The sequence below is a fragment of the Trematomus bernacchii genome, unplaced genomic scaffold (genome assembly GCF_902827165.1).
Source record: "Trematomus bernacchii unplaced genomic scaffold, fTreBer1.1, whole genome shotgun sequence".
Lineage (NCBI taxonomy): Eukaryota > Metazoa > Chordata > Actinopteri > Perciformes > Nototheniidae > Trematomus > Trematomus bernacchii.
In genome coordinates this window covers 168,161-185,644 of record NW_022987815.1, presented here as the reverse complement: position 1 = coordinate 185,644, position 17,484 = coordinate 168,161, and the positions used below count along the sequence as shown (strand labels likewise).

The window sequence follows — 17,484 nt, the reverse complement described above, 5'->3', positions numbered from 1 at the left end:
AGTAACTAAAGGTATTAAATACATGTAGTGGAGGAAAAGTACACCATGTACCTCTGAACTGTAGAGTAGGAGTATAACGTAGCAAAACATTTAGATACACAAGTAAAGTAAAAGCACTTCAGAATTGTACTTAAGTACAGTACTTGAGTAAATGTACTTTGTTACTGAACACCACTGGGTTTAATTCACTACCTAAGTATATTGTATTTACATCACCAGCACAAACAGGTACAGGTTTTTGCAGTTTGATAATACAAAACAAATAAAACTCCAAATCGCATGCCGAGGTACCAAATGCCCCAAAATCCCAAATCTTACCCAGAAGTCAGTACCAATTGATAAAATAAGAACAAGTCCTTATTTTTTTCATAACCCGGCTCTTATGCCTGACAAAAATGTGAAAGGATGCAATGGATGCTGGTAAATTAAAGTATTTTATGTAATAAAGTAAGCATGTACTTGAAAGAAAACTCAAGCTAACACCAAAGGAAGGCCAATACGGGTAGCTGCTCTCAGGAGGGTGTCCAGGAGAAAAGAGAGAAGGAAAGTGGCCTTTGCTCAGAATCTGTGTTACCTTCAAGGACAAGGGGAAACATGTACAGGTAACAAAACAGAGGACAGGACTTCAACTGTCACACACACTCCACAAGGTTTTGCCTCAGCTCAAGTTGAGCTCTTCGTAAAGATACGGGTCCAGCTCTCGGAGAGCATTGATCAGAACCCTGCTGGCTGCAGCTCCTTTATTTCGCACCGCGTCCACCACCTCTCGTGCTCCGTCATTTTGGGGTTTGGTTCTGGCCAACCTCATTTCAGATTCACTGATCACTTCAGACTCAAAGAGTTTATCCAGAAGGTTGTTCAGGACAGTTGGAGTCACTCTTTGAATGAACTCTGTCCGAACTGAGCGCAGCCTCTGGTCTGCTGGGACTCTGCTCTCTGCTGGGACGCTGCTCTCTGCTGGGACGCTGCTCTCTGCTGGGACTCTGCTCTCTGATGGGACTCTGCTCTCTGCTGGGACGCTGCTCTCTGCTGGGACTCTGCTCTCTGCTGGGACTCCGCTCTCTGATGGGACTCTGCTCTCTGCTGGGACATTAAACAGATCTCTTAAACATTAAAGTAACTCAGCATTCCAGGGGTGGATTTATATTCACTTGAAGTTATAATATGTAACATGTCCTCATTAAAATGTCTAAAAACTAATACACCTATGTTATTCATGTTTTGTTGAGTTGAGTACAAACATTATCTCAAATGGTTCAGAGAGACGTGTCATTTTAATCAAGGTAACAGTATGTTCATCACGGTCTCCTGTAATGGCGCCGTATCCACTTAACCATGAGAAGATGAAGACTACAACTCCCATGATGCCACGCTGTTTCACCACCACACTAGTTTTTACTATAGTTTTAGAATATAACAGGTTGTGTGTTTAATGTCGTAATGATACGCTGCCATGGAGCCTTAATAGAGAATGCTATGAGATGGAGCTTTAGAGTTATCCAGTCTATCACTGGGTCTGAGCTCAGGTGGAGTCTTTACCTTCCAGTGGCACGAGACAATTCCAGACTACGTTTCCGTCTTGGTCCTTGACCTTCAAAGCCACTCTCTCTGGGCCCGTCTTCACGAAAACTTGAAATGTTGGATTGTAATCTTCTCCAAAACTTGAGTCAAATTCTTGACGCTGGAAACCAGAAGCAGAAGTTAAACGTTATCTGTTTCTTTCCTGATTGTGATTGCAGCTAAATGTGTGTTAATGAACATTGTGTTTCATCAGAGTATCAGTGACTCACCTCAGGCTGAATATGGAAGCCCTCAACACAGTGCACACTGTAACCTTTATACAGTTCCAGCTCACAGTCACGGGGGATTTTGATGTGCACTGCATGTCCTTGGTGTTTAACAACCTTCAGTAACAGGACATTTGTATCACTTTAAAACACATTCAAAACAACATATGTTGACCGAGCTAATCTACAGAGAGATAAGAATTACAATCTATTAAGAATAACATCATGAGGACATATTGTGAGTAAATGAATTAGAGTGTAGCATAAATATTTGTGGATGAAGTTCCAACACTCAAGATTAATCTGGAAACCGTGACGCAATAAAAAAAATGTAATTAATAACATTAACAATTCCTGCTATGTTTACCATTAATTGCATGGCTAAAAAAGCAGAAGACTCGAGTGCTGTATCAGCAGACAGAAAGACATGCTGAGAGAATCCAACAGAAACCACAAAGAGTGATCTGAAGATTTACAGTTCAGATAGATCTGAGGTTTGAGAAGAGGAGCAGTGTGTGTGGAAACAGCTGTGGTTTAGAACCAGTGTTTAGTCTGATGGTGAGCACATGGCTTTACCTCCTTAGGGACGTTTTTCTGCAGCAGAAATACATCCAGTATTTGATCTTCTCTGAACGGGGGTTGAAGGAACACCAGAACTTGGCCCTTTATCCGCAGAAGCAGAACCCTTTTATGATATCGCAGACCAGGCCAAAGAGAGAGAGGTGAAGCACCTTCACCACCACGTGAGTGGGTGTGACCTCCAGCGGCTCCAAGATGCTCAGGCCTTCATCAGTGATGTGGACGACAGACAACAGGCCGTCCAGGAGCAGCGCTGTGGAGCAAAGAGCTGGTCATCTGTTGCTTTGCTGCTGAAACAGCTTCATCATATTCAATGTCACACCACTTTAGTTCAGAGCTAATGTTCATCTAATGCCATTCACTTTGGAGCCTCACTGGGATGTACCAGTTTATATCCTCCACCTTTTATTTGTAATGTTTAATTATTGTTCCGTCCCCCTGTGATCTTTCTGGATGTGAGCATGCGCAATTATTTTCTAATTTAAAAGACTGCTGAGATGTTTGTAATCTGCAGCCAGAACAGCTGGACTGAGTCCGGTCTCATGTCTGAGTGATTCTCTAGACGTGTGAAGAGTTTTCTAAAGCTTTCAGGGCGTAGAAAGTCTAACTTATAAATGTTGTTGTCTGTTGTTTTGTTTTGTACATGCTTCAGCCAGACTGACAATGGAGAGAGCAGAAAGAGCAACAGATGGATAACAAAGTAATAATTAATCAAACTGCTAGCTTAGAGTGAGTTAGCATTGAGTTAGCACTGTTAGCAGCTAAACATGCTGTGGACTGACAGGTCACAGTTTACATGTCTTTAATATACAGTGAGGAGACTGCAGAGGCCCAAAGACACTCCAACTCAGTATTTAGAGCTGCATTGCATCGTCTGCTTCAATAATGATGTCATGAAACACATCGACTAAATGGATGTTTTAATGATTTCATTCTTCTTCTTTTGGGGACACGACTATTTTGAATGTAAAGAACAGATTTCGTGTCTGAATGATCTTATCTTTGTTAAACTAGTTTAATAAAGCTGCTTCATAACTTCTGAACGGTAGTGGATATTATAAGGTGCTAAACATTATATAAGTGTATTTGTTAACACTAGATGTCTTTACCCTCCTCTGTCTCACTGTGCGGCAGGTGGAGCTGGCAGATGGCAGCTTCAACAGAACTCTTCACGTCGAACAGCGGCCCTGCTGCCTGCTTGCCAGCTGATTGGAGGAGACTCTCATCCCAAGGGACCGTCCTGTACAGAAGCTCCGCCTCCTGAGCCATGACGAACACCAGGCCAGTCGAAGCACACTGGAACTCACCTGGACCAGGACACCTGAACCTGTAGACACACAAGAGACAAGTTACTACAACAAGCCTTCACGGGCCTGTGTTCTGACTGACAGGTGTTCATCCAGCTGGATCTGACCTGGAGGAGGGTTTGTTGAAAGATCTGAAACACCTGATGGTTACAGGAACATCACTGAACATGTGTCCACATGCATCAGGATGTGTGTGTACACTTTCATTCAACTAACAAAATGTCTAGTCCAGCGAGGATCTAGACTGGTACAAGAAAACAATCCTACACACAGAGGCATTATTTTATTCATGTCTGCTGGAAAGAGATTGGATGCAAAACCTCAAGGTGAAAGACATGACATCAAACACAATGAAATGAATATATGTGTTTAATGTGTTTAAAATAATAGTTGGTCATGTTGTAGGGTTACCTGTATGAAGACTCAGGTGTGTGTTCAGGTGAGAAGGATTCAGGAGCCTGGAACAAACAAAGTTATTTATTTTATTATCAAGTTAAGTTCTAGCTTCAACTCTGTACAGCTGCTCCTCTCTCACCTTTGTGTCTGTCTTCACTTCCTGTTCCACATCGGAGACACCTGATGGAGAGAAGAGGTGAGAAAAATAATAATAAAACAATAATAATAATTCTTGTACTATAAATACCTTTTAAGATCAGATTGATTGTACAATATCTTGATGAATGGAGGACATGGTTTCAGTACTCACAGGTCTTCTGGATCGTGGCTCTGATCGTCTCTCCTCTTCTGATCCTGTAGGGATGAACACAATCCAACAGTTTTAGATCCAGTTTAAAATAAGTGTTAGTTCTTTGAGTCAGCTTCAGAGTCCTGATCTCATGCTTTACATCCCATCATATCTTCTCTGCAAACACTACGACTGCCTGCCACAGCTCTCAGCTGCATGACAGGAAGTAACCAGTCATTAGAAACTCAAAACATCCCATCAAGAACAGACTACCTTTCCCACTCTGCTGTCAAACCCCATATGTCTGGTGGAAAGTTGTAGGGCTGCCCCCAATCAGTCGACTCAACGTTAGTCGGCTAAAGAAGTCAGCTGGAAACCCTCAGCCTTCATTCAGAGCGGAGCCTGGTCATTAAGATCATTCTGTCGGGGAGGAAATCTAAAGAGTGGCTCTTTCTGAGCGTAAAGGACGAGTCCCACAAGGTGACATGCAGACTCCACAGAGAAGAAGTCTCCTCCGTATGATTATCCCACAACGTGTGTTCCTCTCTCAGACTGGGAGGAAAGCAGAGTCAGGCAGCAGCCTAGCTCTGTATCAACATATAGAGACCTATAATATAAAATCATTCTGACCTCAGAACACCATAAAGCTCTCATTTCATGATGAGGGCGTCATGTCCGGAGGGATTTCAGCCCACGCTCATATTCTCACTGTTTCCGTTTCCTGTGTAGTTTTTATTGGGTTGTTATATTCAGATATGAATTATAGAAACTAAACTAAATGTTCAGTGTGTGTCCTCGCTGCTTGTTCACACACATTAAGAATCCTCAGCGGAGCTTCTGCTGTTCACACCGCTGCGTCCGTGCGCTGTGACTCTCATGCGCTCTCTACTGTAACATCTCATTTATACTTCAAAGGTTCATTATTACAGTCTTATTATATATTTTATGTGAAGCAACACTGTTATAATAATGTTCTTTATCAGCCTTGGAAACTGAAACCATTTTGGGAGAAAAAAACTAATATATGAATAATCATAATATATCATAAACGTGAGTCGACTAATCGCCTGAACTGACGACTCTCAGTCGACTAGAAGAATCTGTAGTGGAGGGCAGCCCTAGAGAGTAGATTACTGACTAAATGTGGCTTTGCATTTCCAGCTGTTCTTCTATAGTTGATGGAAGAATGAAAGAGCCTGCAGTCAGTGGGTAACATCACTGATCTGTTTCCCCAGAGAGAGAAACACCTCCCTGAGTTTCATACAATACTGCTGAACCAGCAGAGACCCCTTACTGACCTGAGGGTCTCCAGTCTGCAGTCTGGACTCTCCACAAGATCTCTCAGCAGCTCCTCATCTGAATCCTGCAGATTGTTGTTCTCAACTCAGGTCCAGATCTCTCAGATGGAGGTTGGACTTCAGAGCTGAGATCAGAGCAGAACAGCTGATCTCTGACAACCTGCACCACTCCAGTCTGAATAAAGAAAACATGATGAGGATAAAGATGAGTTTATAATCAGATGTTTCTCAACATGTTTGTATAAATGTAAATATGTAAGTAGCAATAACTTGCAGAAATGATTTAAAGGATAATCATTGATCAGCAGTGAGTAAGGGGATCAATAAGCATCTGCTTCCTCCTGCTCCCTTTGGACACATATCATGTATTATTATGAATATTTGTGTTGAATATATAAATATCATTATGAATATTGATAAATACTTTATTCTCACAATACGGTATTCTGTTTTTCACATTAGTTATTTTTTATTTGTTGTTTTTTAATCTGTTTGAAATAAAGATGTAAATGAAAATAAATGAAACATTGAAATGAAAGAACAATAAAATGTGTCTCCTTCAGAAAGTAAACTTCATCATGTCAAACTAATATCACTTCAGATGACCTTTATTCAGACGTTATCGTTTACTAAATATTAAAAACATAGATTTACTTTTTACAAATAACAGCAGATATCTGTAACAGTTCCTTTAAGAACTTTATTTAGTACGTAAACATTTAAATTAGGGCTGTGCAATTAATCGTATTTTAATCTCGATTACGATTTTGGCTTGCAACGATTATGAAAACAACGTAATCGAAATAAAACGATTATTTAGCTGCGTTCCCTTTCTCAACGATGCTCTCAATGTGTCTTGCGTCACACACCCTGCCCCCCCCCCCCCCTCAAAGCCCTCTCAGCAGGTCGTGCTGTGACTTGCAGTCTGTTTCATAAATCCATAGAAACACGTCACAAGGGAAGCTTTAGTTTCTTTATTCTCCGTCTCGAGCGTCAACTTCCACTAACTCGTCCAGCCGGAGCCTCTCAGCTACTTCCTGTTTCCAGATGAGGGGTTACCAAAATAAGAGCACTGCATGGAGCAGTATAACTAAACATTACAGGTTGAGAGTGACGTTAGTTATCATATTTATATATGTTTAGTAGGTTGTGGAAGTGCGCTCCAAAATATTTGTTGATCTTCTTTATTGGTATTTATTATTTAGATATTATTTATTTAAATGTAGATATAAATATATAATTTATTTTGTATTGGTTTTTCAGTTGAATTAAACTTAAAGTTCAGGGTAATCAACGGTTAAAAACATACTGTTCAAATTATTATTATTTTTAAAGTTCAATAAATGGATGTTTTCAAAGTCAATGAATAATCGTATTTAATAATCCTGATATCAATTTTGACCAAAATAATCGTGATCATGATTTTTGCCATAATCGAGCAGCCCTAATTAAAATATGAATAAAACAACAATTACAAACATATGGATGTAATATATTAATTTAGAAGAATCAGGTTGAATAACTAATGAAACATGAGATCTAAGGGAGGCTGTGGCTCAGTGAGATAGTGCGCTGAACTTTGAATCAGGGGGTCACAGGTTCAAACCCCACTGCAGTCAGCATGTCATTGTGTCCCTGAGACACTTCACCCCAAATTGCTCCTGTGGGGATTGTCCACAGTATTGAATGTATGTAAGTCGCTTTGGATAAAAAAAAAAGAGTCTAACAAGTGACATGTAATGTAATGTAATCTCCAGCAGTAACAGAGAGTCAGTGAACTGACCTGAGACTCTCCAGAAGATCTCTCAGCTTCACTCCTGAATCCTGCAGATCATTGTAACTATATTGATAAGATATTGATAAGATATTGGGGCGTGATCACAGGACCATCAAACGTCTTGTTGAAAATAGTCAACAGGGTCACAAGAAACGTGTTGAGAAAAAGATGAAATGAAGTGCCAAAGATTTGAGAAGAATGAAACGTGAAGTTACCAGGAAGCCATTATCCTCCAGTATCATATTCCAGAGCTGTGAGCTATCTGGAGGGCCCAGAAGTCTCAGGTGTTCAGAGACATGGCCAAGGTAAGAGAGGCTGAAACCCAACCTCCACTGAACAAGACACACAAGTTCAAACTTCAAGACTGGGCCAAGAAATATCTGAAGACAGATCTGTCAAAGGTTTCATGGACTGATGAGATGAGGGTGACTCTTGACGGAGCAGATGGATCAGTAACAGGCACAGAGCTCCACTTCCACTCAGACACCAGCAAGGTGGAGGTGGGCTACTGGTGTTGTTAAAGATGAGCTAGTTGGACCTTTTCAGGTTGAAGATGGACTCAAAATCAACTCCTGAACCTACTGCCAGTTTTTAGAAGACACTTTCTTCCATCAGTGGTACAGGAACAAGTCTGCATCTTTCAGGAAGACCATGATTTTATGAAGGACAACGCTCCATCACAGGCATCAAAGTACTCCTCTGTGTGGTTAACCAGTAAAGGCCCATGACATGGCCCTCTTCCTCACCTTAACCCTTCCTCACCTTAACACTTGCTCACCTTTCCTAAACCCTTCCTCACCTGACGTAAACCCTTCCTCACCTGACCTTAACCCTTCCTCACCTGACCTAAACCCTTCCTCACCTGACCTTAACCCTTCCTCACCTGACCTAAACCCTTCCTCACCTGACCTTAACCCTTCCTCACCTGACCTAAACCCTTCCTCACCTGACCTTAACCCTTCCTCACCTGACCTTAACCCTTCCTCACCTGTCCTAAACCCTTCCTCACCTGACCTTAACCCTTCCTCACCTGACCTAAAACCTTCCTCACCTGTCCTAAACCCTTCCTCACCTGACCTTAACCCTTCCTCACCTGTCCTAAACCCTTCCTCACCTGACCTTAACCCTTCCTCACCTGACCTAAAACCTTCCTCACCTGTCCTAAACCCTTCCTCACCTGACTTTAACCCTTCCTCACCTGTCCGAAACCCTTCCTCACCTGTCCTTAACCCTTCCTCACCTGTCCTAAACCCTTCCTCACCTGTCCTAAACCCTTCCTCACCTGTCCTAAATCCTTCCTCACCTGACCTTAACCCTTCCTCACCGGACCTTAACCCTTCCTCACCTGACCTTAACCCTTCCTCACCTGACCTTAACCCTTCCTCACCTGACCTTAACCCTTCCTCACCTATACTTACCTTCAAAACCTCTCTTAAAGAGCACCTTCGGGGGAAAGCATTGCAAAACTGGCCCCGGTAATGGTACAAATCTCAACCTGTCGTACAATGGACAGCTTCCCCCCCCCATCTATGTATATACTCGCATTTTAGACTCTGTTACTAACTGTATATCTGTAGACTTGGTATGTCTTAAATGTCCGGTTAGGATGTATTAGAACGAAATCTAAAATGTAAATTGTAAATAAGCCATCTGTATGTCAAATATGTCTTATATGTCTTAAATGATATGATGAATTGGAAATGGGGGACTCTGATGTAAACAAGACGAAAGTCTTTCTCTGGTCTGCATCCCCTTAACAATTGTATGTTTTGAGCTGTACTGTACTGTACCCAATATACAAGCTGTTAATAAACTTTTCAATCAATCAATCAATCAATAGCATTTTTCGCTCGTTGCTAATTCAGAGGCTCGGTGTTAGCATTGTGGGTTTTCTTTTGAAAAATAAATAAAAATGATCAGTTAGAAGTTTCTTCCCGTTACATGGATATAAAACATTCAGAGTTTTATTAAATGAACATGCCCTCAGACACTGTTTCCTGCAAGATGTCTCTCGGGCTTAACAGGTTAAGAAACAGTCAATATTTATGTCTGAAGTTCTTCATTTAGTACGTGAAGATGAAAACATGAATAAAAGGACATTTACTCTTTTATGAATGCAAGTTATTAACCTGTTAAGCCCGAGAGACCCCGGTACCGGGGCACTACCGCAACATCTTGCAGGAAACAGTGTCTGAGGGCATGTTCATTTAATAAACTAAAGTGTGTGGGGGGACTCCCCAGTGTTTCCCCTAGGATGGAGTCATAGCAGCGGTGCTAAGGCATGTGGACCCAGCATAATGTGAGCACTGGGGGGGTGGAATTTTTTAGTGTGTGCACGTGCGAAGTGCACCCCGCCAATTTGTTTCTATGTGTCTGCCAGCACAAGAAAGGCTCTTGAGGCCTAGTACCAGGGCAGATTCTAGCCAATTTGCTGCCCTAGGCGAGATTTTATATAGAATAAATGAAAAATCTCTACAAAAGACAAATACACTACAAAAACAGAAACTTATTGATATAGGTAATATACGTCATAATGGCTTCAAATGTATTCAGTATTGTATGAACATGTTTGAATTGGGGGGTGGACGTCACCTCATCTAGGGGGGTCCGGGGGTCTGGCCCCCCGGGAAGATTTTTTTGAACATTTTAAAGTAAAATGCTTCAATCTGGTGCACTTGGAGCACACAATTACTAGAGACCTGATCTAGGGGGTACAACTCTAAAACACCCATATGAAAAAGATCGGTTTACATTTTAATCATCAAATAAGTATGTGAACATAACCAATAACCTACCATAGCCAATAACAAATAAATGTAACTTTTTTATTTTTGTTGTTCATTCATATCTTATTTTACCTTAACATCTATTTATTCATGCATATTTTTGTATCTCTCCAACTTTAAACAATATTTTTGGTTTACTGTCCTATAGTATACATTGGAATGATTTCACACCTGTTTTCATTTATCCTAATAATTATAAAGGAGTGCCTTGGAAATATGTGTTTACATAATTTGTGGTCAAAACGTTTGAGACCCACTGAGATAACTTAGACAACAATTAACTATCTAAACCCTCAGAGAGTCCTTTACCTCACTGAGCCTCTCAGTCTGACAGGAGAGCTCTCCTCCACCCTGGTTGTAGAAACATCTACTTCTTATATCCGTTAGCGCAGCTAGCACCAGATTCTAATAACAACAGCGCCGGTACCGGTGCGCCCTCTCTCTCTCTCCCTCGCTCGCTCTCTCGCTCCCACGCTCGCACTTTGGCTGTGAGCTGCGGGCGCCTGATAAGCCAACATCCCCCACTTTCATCACTCGTGATTGCCCATCGTACAGGGCAAATAAAAAGTGTAACCGGGGTGAAGGGTGTTTCATTTACTTAATTATGAATGTTGTTACATCAAGGCCAAAAAGTAGGATGAGCGCCAACGGTCAAAAATGTTTTTTCCCCTCCCAGAGCTACCAGCGCAGCGCCCCCCAGATCTGGCGCCCAAGGCGACCGCCTATGTCTCCTATGCCAAAAATCGGCCCTGCCTAGTACATACAGTGGCAATGTCTCAAGATTTAGCAAAAATACGCCTTTATTGAACATACATTAACACAAATACTACAAATCCACATAACAAACAATCAAAAATGAAAAAGGGTCGCTACTTATTATTATTTTAGTTTTTTTTAAAAAGTTAATTTTTTTTTTAATTTTTTTTTTGGGTACCTGGCTGGCACCCCCTAGCAGCGGCGCGCATATTTCAGCAGCGGCGCTGCGCCGCCACTATTTGTATATAGGGGAAACACTGCTCCCCCTTCGATTCTATTGGCTCTAACGGTCAGAAAGAGGTGTCAACCATCAAAATCGAGCAAGGGAGGCCAGAGATATGGAAAATCCACCCAAATGACCCCAGAAGTGGTTTATTTTTGCTAAATCTCTCTAAAAAGAGACCCTTTTAGAAGGGAAGATATGGTCATTTGTTCTGGGAATGTCATTTCCGAGCCTGAGACCTGAAAAACAGGCTCAGGGCTTAACAGGTTAATGTACATAAATTAGGTTGAATTACAAACTGAACATGAGATCTCCAGCAGTAACAGAGAGTCAGTGAACTGACCTGAGAGTCTCCAGTCTGCAGTCTGGACTCTCCAGAAGATCTCTCAGCAGCTTCACTCCTGAATCCTGCAGATCGTTGAGACTCAGGTCCAAATCTCTCAGATGGGAGGGGTTGGACTTCAGAGCTGAGATCAGAGCAGAACCGCTGTTCTCTGACAGACTGCAGCTCCTCAGTCTGAATAAAAAAAACATCATGAGGATTAAAATCTGTTTATAATCCAGTCAGATGTTCAGGTCTGAAATGTGCAGCTCATCATTACTGCTTCCTAATCAATGATATTTTCCCTGAATTACAGTGACTGTCATTCTATTATTGTGGATCATCATTATATCAGCCTTCTGTTTATTATCTGTAAAAACACATCTAAATGATGGGAACATTAACATTTCTATGTCAGAAAGTAAACTTTACGTAAAATAATATTAGTTCATCTTCCGGTGAGCCTTTCAAGATGGCGACATATATAGAAAACTCTCCCAGTCAATTTGAGTTTAAAACCCCTTAAAACACGATATTTTTTAATACAAGACACCAAAAGGATGAGTGGGGTTAAAGGCAAGAAACCACTGGGGAAAACAAAAAACTAGGACGAGGGAAAAGACAAGAAAACCAGAGACGGATGCGGGTAGTGAGGAGGAAGACATTTCCACGGCTGAGGCTATGCAAAACTTGGGCAAGGATATAAGAGACTTAAAACCTGCGCTAAAACTAACGGACTTTAAGAACGACTTCAGACAAGACATGAAACAGGAATTCAACTCTTTCAAGACGGAGATGAAAAAAAAATTACAAAGCGTCGTTGGTGATGTCCGCAATGTTAGCACGAGGCTAACTGAAGCAGAGCAACGGGTGGAGGGAACGGAGACCGTGGCCACGGACCTGAGAGACACTCTGCTCTTTTCTCTTAAACAACAGAGGCTGCTTCAAGCAAAGGTAACGGACCTAGAAGGAAGATCCCGCTGCAACAACATACTCATATACGGTATAAAAGAAGGAACAGAAGGAAGCTCTATGCTCACGTATATTGACACATTGAAAACTTGTTGCGTTTGCACACGACCTTCCTACCGAAATAAATAATAAAGTTAAGGAATTCAAAAACAAGATTCTTAAAGAGAAACAAATAGGGTTCCAGTCACCATACCCAGCGGAAATCAGGATCCATTGGGAAAACGGACCGCGCCTCTACACTACCGCAACAGAAGCAGCGGAGGATATGAGGACGAGAGGCTTCTCCATGGACCTGCCGCGGCCGACGAGCCCGGACTGGGAGCAGAAACTCGCTCAAGGAGACCGTTGGAGCAGAGCGGACCAGGAGCGCACCGAACGAGTCAGAGAGAAGATTAAAGATTTCCACCGACAGAAGGACTGAACACTGTTAACCTGTTAAGCACCTAGCCTGTTTTTCATGTTTCAGGCTCGAAAATGACATGCCCAAAACAAATGACTACAACTTAACTTCTAAAAGGGTTATAGGAATACTTTCTTTTATCAAAGCAAGGTTACATCTGTGAGTTGGATGTAGAAGTGTCAGAATCAATATAAATGTTTTTTATTTTAAAGAAAATTCAGATTTTACATAGTAAAAAACTGTAAATTATAGTGTCCGTCCAAATATTATTTTTTACAGATAGTGAAAACTACCCTTGGATGATGGGTTAGTAGACTAAAAGCTTTAGGAATCCAAAGTACAACATATAATAAGTACCCTGTCTCAAGATTGATGCAAAACAAGTGACATTTGACCTTTTTAGAGAGGTTTAGCCAAAACCACCCCACCTCTGAGGTGATTTGGGTGAAAATGGTTTTTTTTTCTATATCTCTGGCCCCCCTTGCTCGATTTTGATGGTTGACACCTCTTTCTGACCGTTAGAGCCAATAGAATCGAAGGGGGAGGCCCACATACACACTCATTGTAAAGAGAAAAGGTGGGGGCTGCGCGCATGTAAATCTAGGTTAGAGTGGAGCGATCTCTCCCTCTGGAATTTGGAAACTAAAAAGCAGTTTTATTGCTTATGGATTATCAGAAATAATTTCAAAGAGGGCACAGATACATTGGATGAACCTATGGATTAACTGCAGCATCGTTTTTTTATCGTTTTTTTATCGTTTTAATGCCATTGAAGACCAGTTTTGACCAAGGTAAGCCATGTTAGCGTTTCTAGCTACTTAGCTCTACATGTTATGATGTACGCTTTCGTTTATAGCGTCGCAAATGTTTATCACTGAGTGTTGAAGAGGGCACCACTAGATTCAGTGTCTCCAGGACACCAAAGACGAGTGGTTGGCTGTACATCTAGGATAAGTAATAAGGGAGTTAGAGTGAGTTTAAGTGCCGTTTTAGGTAAAATTTTTCGCTCGTGGCTAATGCAGAGGCTGAGTGCTAGCATTGTGTTTTTTTTTTGGATTTAAAAAAAAAAAAGATCAATTAGCTGAGTTTCTTCCCGTTACATGGATATAAAACATTCATAGTTTTATTAAATATTAAGATTCCTTAGACGTTGTTTCCTGCAAATGACGCGTTTATCCGCCCGGTACCGGGGGGGCCGTGCATAACAGGTTAATGCGAAAGTCTCGAGGTATACGTTTTTATATCCCCCACAGAATTTCTTCTCCGCCCCGACCCGGTTAAAAACCTTTTATTATGGTCAAACGCGAAAGCTTCCCTTCTCCCCTATTCTGTGCATCACTGAGGAGGTGGTGGCAGACAGGAGTCCTCACTGTGGAGGTGGTGGGAGACAGGAGTCCTCACTGTGGAGGTGGTGGGAGACAGGAGTCCTCACTGTGGACGTGGTGGGAGACAGCAGTCCTCTGGACACTGTGGAGGTGGTGGGAGACAGGAGTCCTCACTGTGGAGGTGGTGGGAGACAGGAGTCCTCACTGTGGACGTGGTGGGAGACAGCAGTCCTCTGGACACTGTGGAGGTGGTGGGAGACAGGAGAATGGCAGCCAAGCTGTCCCCCCTACTGGACAATGTGTCCCCCCCCCTCCAGGACACCCTGTCCTCACTGTGCAGCTCCATCTGCGACAGGCTGCTGCACCCCTGCTGTCTCACGGAGAGATACCGACCGCAGGTCTTTCCTTCCTGCAGCGGTCAGACTATTACAACCAGCACAGCCCCTAGTAGACCGCACCACCCCCACCCCACACACACACACACACACACACACACACACACACACACACATGCGCACGTGCACGCACACACACACACACACACACACACACACACACACACACACACACACACACACACACACACACACACACACACACACACACACACACACACACACACACACACAACAGCACAGACTATAACACCCCTTGTTGTTAAACACCAACCATGTGCAATATGTGCAATATATACTGTATATATATTCCGTGAATAACTGCAATATGGCTGATAAGTCTGATAAGTCTGGATGCAGAGAAAGCTTTTGATCGTGTCAGTTGGGAATATTTGTTTCTGGTTCTGGAGCGCTTTGGTTTTACTGAAAAATATTTGAATAGTATCAAAGCCTTGTACTCTGCCCCCACAGCGAGAATCAGAATAAATGGCCGTCTCACTGACCGTATATACAATTGGAAAGGTTAGCTCCAACAACGTCAAGCCTTTGGGCTCTGAAACTACGGGACGGGCCGAGGACAAATACACATGCGTTAATCACACGTTAAAATAATTAGTGGCGTTAAAAAAAAATTGCGCTGACGCGTTAACTTGACAGCCCTAATATATATATAGATATATAGCATATCATTGATGCAGTCTTTCTGAACACTTTTAAAAGAAAATACTGCAAATGAAGAATATTTTTTATGTTCTGCACAGATAGTGCCTTAACTTGAATTTGAAAACACGTGGCAACTTTATTAAAGGTCCCATGTCATGGCCATTTCTACTGATCATAATTCAATTGTTGAGGTCTACTAGAATAGATTTACATTGTTCAATTTTCCAAACTCACATTGGTTTCTCATACAGCATCTCTGTATAGTATGTGTATTCACTCTCTGTCCTAAACGCCTTGTTGGAGCTCCTGCCCCCCCCTCCCTATGAGCCCACTGTGCTCTGATGTGTGTTTATGTGTTACAATGGCGTTTGTTAGCAGCCAGAAAAGGACACCACACTGTAAAAAATGGCTGTGAAATCCACAGTTATTTACAGTGTTTGTGCACAGTAAATTACTGTATACCATTTTAGAGTATAATACCGTGTTTCCAACCAAAAAATACAGCAACTCTGGAGTTACTGTAGAAATAGCAGTAGTAACGTCCCAACTGTATATATTCACAGTAACCAACAATGTATTGTATACAATCACAGTAACCAACAATGTACTGTAGATAATCACAGTAACCAACAATTTGCACGCTTTGAGAGCAGCCAGGCTGTGGAGGTACAGAGGGACCAGGAGCTACACTGCCCTTTTGTTTTAAATAGGGCAGATGTGTGTAAATCCTTTAAAAGGGTTAACCCACACAAGGCTCCTGGACCTGATGGCATCCCTGGCCGTGTTCTCAGGGTGTGTGCAGTTCAGCTGGCAGAGGTGTTCACAGACATCTTCAACAGGTCCCTGCTGCAGTCTGTAGTCCCCACATGTCTTAAACACTCCACCATCATTCCTGTCCCCAAAAAGACAATCATCACCTGCCCCAACGACTACCGCCCAGTAGCACTCACCTCCATCATAATGAAGTGCTTTGAGCGGTTAGTCAAATTATTCATCACCTCCTCCCTCCCTGAATCTCTGGACCCCCCTGCAGTTTGCCTACAGAGCAAACAGGTCCACAGACGACGCCATAGCCCTCACCCTCCACACTGCCCTCTCACACCTGGACCCGAAGAAGAGGAACACATATGTGAGAATGCTGTTCATTGACTACAGTTCAGCATTCAACACCATTGTGCCCTCCAAGCTGGCCATCAAGCTCAGAGACCTCGGGCTCAACAGCGCCCTCTGTGACTGGATCCTGAACTTCCTGACGGGCAGACCCCAGGCAGTGCGGGTGGGAAATATCACATCCTCCACCCTGATTCTCAACACCGGTGCCCCTCAAGGCTGCGTGCTCAGCCCTCTCCTCTACTCCCTGTTCACCCACGACTGCGTGGCCACACACAGCTCCAACACCATCGTGAAGTTTGCTGATGACACGACCGTCATCGGCCAGATCACAGACGATGACGAGACGGCATACAGAGAGGAGGTCGAAAACCTGACATCTTGGTGCCAGGAGAACAACCTCCATCTCAACATCAGCAAAACAAAGGAGCTGATTGTGGACTACAGGAAGCAGCAGGGAGAGGGACACGCCCCCATCGCCATCAATGGGACTACGGTGGAGAGAGTCAAAAGCTTCAGGTTCCTTGGGGTCCACATCACTGAGGACCTGACATGGTCTCTTCACACCACCACCATCACTAAGAAAGCTCGACAGCGGCTCTTCTTCCTCCGCAGGTTGAGGAGGTTCAAAATGGATTCCAGGATACTTTGCAACTTCTACAGGTGCACGATAGAGAGTATCCTCACTGGCAGCATGACGGCCTGGTACGGCAGCTGCACCGACCTCGATCGTAAGGCTTTACAGAGGGTGGTGAAAACTGCACAGCACATCACCAGGACGGAGCTGCCATCCATGGAGGACCTTTACTCCCAGCGGCTCAGGAAGAAATCACTACGGATTATCAAAGACCCCCATCACCCCAGCCACAAACTGTTCTTTCTGTTGCCGTCTGGCAGACGTTACCGCAGCATCCTGGCAAGGACAAGAAGATTCGGAGACAGTTTCTTCCCGCGGGCAGTGAGACTGTTAAAAAATTGAACTGTTGAAACAACTTCAAACATTCAACTGCTACTCAGTAGTATGTATCTAATACCTAATATATATATATCATTCCAATAACTTGTATATAGACTCATACTGCACTATTCCACATCATAA

General features: G+C 42.8%; 1 protein-coding gene across 1 annotated transcript in view; it reads right to left on the bottom strand.

The window, feature by feature from the left end:
- Positions 1–415: 415 nt before the first annotated feature.
- The window catches only part of LOC117498799 (protein NLRC3-like), a gene marked incomplete at its 5' end in the record, with an annotated part of 34,373 nt that continues 17,304 nt past the window's right edge, over positions 416–17,484 (bottom strand). Inside the window, 10 exons of the mRNA XM_034150946.1 lie at positions 416–1,026; positions 1,540–1,681; positions 1,791–1,904; positions 2,364–2,571; positions 2,975–3,023; positions 3,476–3,693; positions 3,756–3,813; positions 4,209–4,249; positions 4,380–4,423; positions 11,547–11,715. Of these exons, the coding sequence (XP_034006837.1) occupies positions 659–1,026; positions 1,540–1,681; positions 1,791–1,904; positions 2,364–2,571; positions 2,975–3,023; positions 3,476–3,693; positions 3,756–3,813; positions 4,209–4,249; positions 4,380–4,423; positions 11,547–11,715 (1,411 nt within the window). The remainder of the gene's footprint in view (positions 1,027–1,539; positions 1,682–1,790; positions 1,905–2,363; positions 2,572–2,974; positions 3,024–3,475; positions 3,694–3,755; positions 3,814–4,208; positions 4,250–4,379; positions 4,424–11,546; positions 11,716–17,484) is intronic.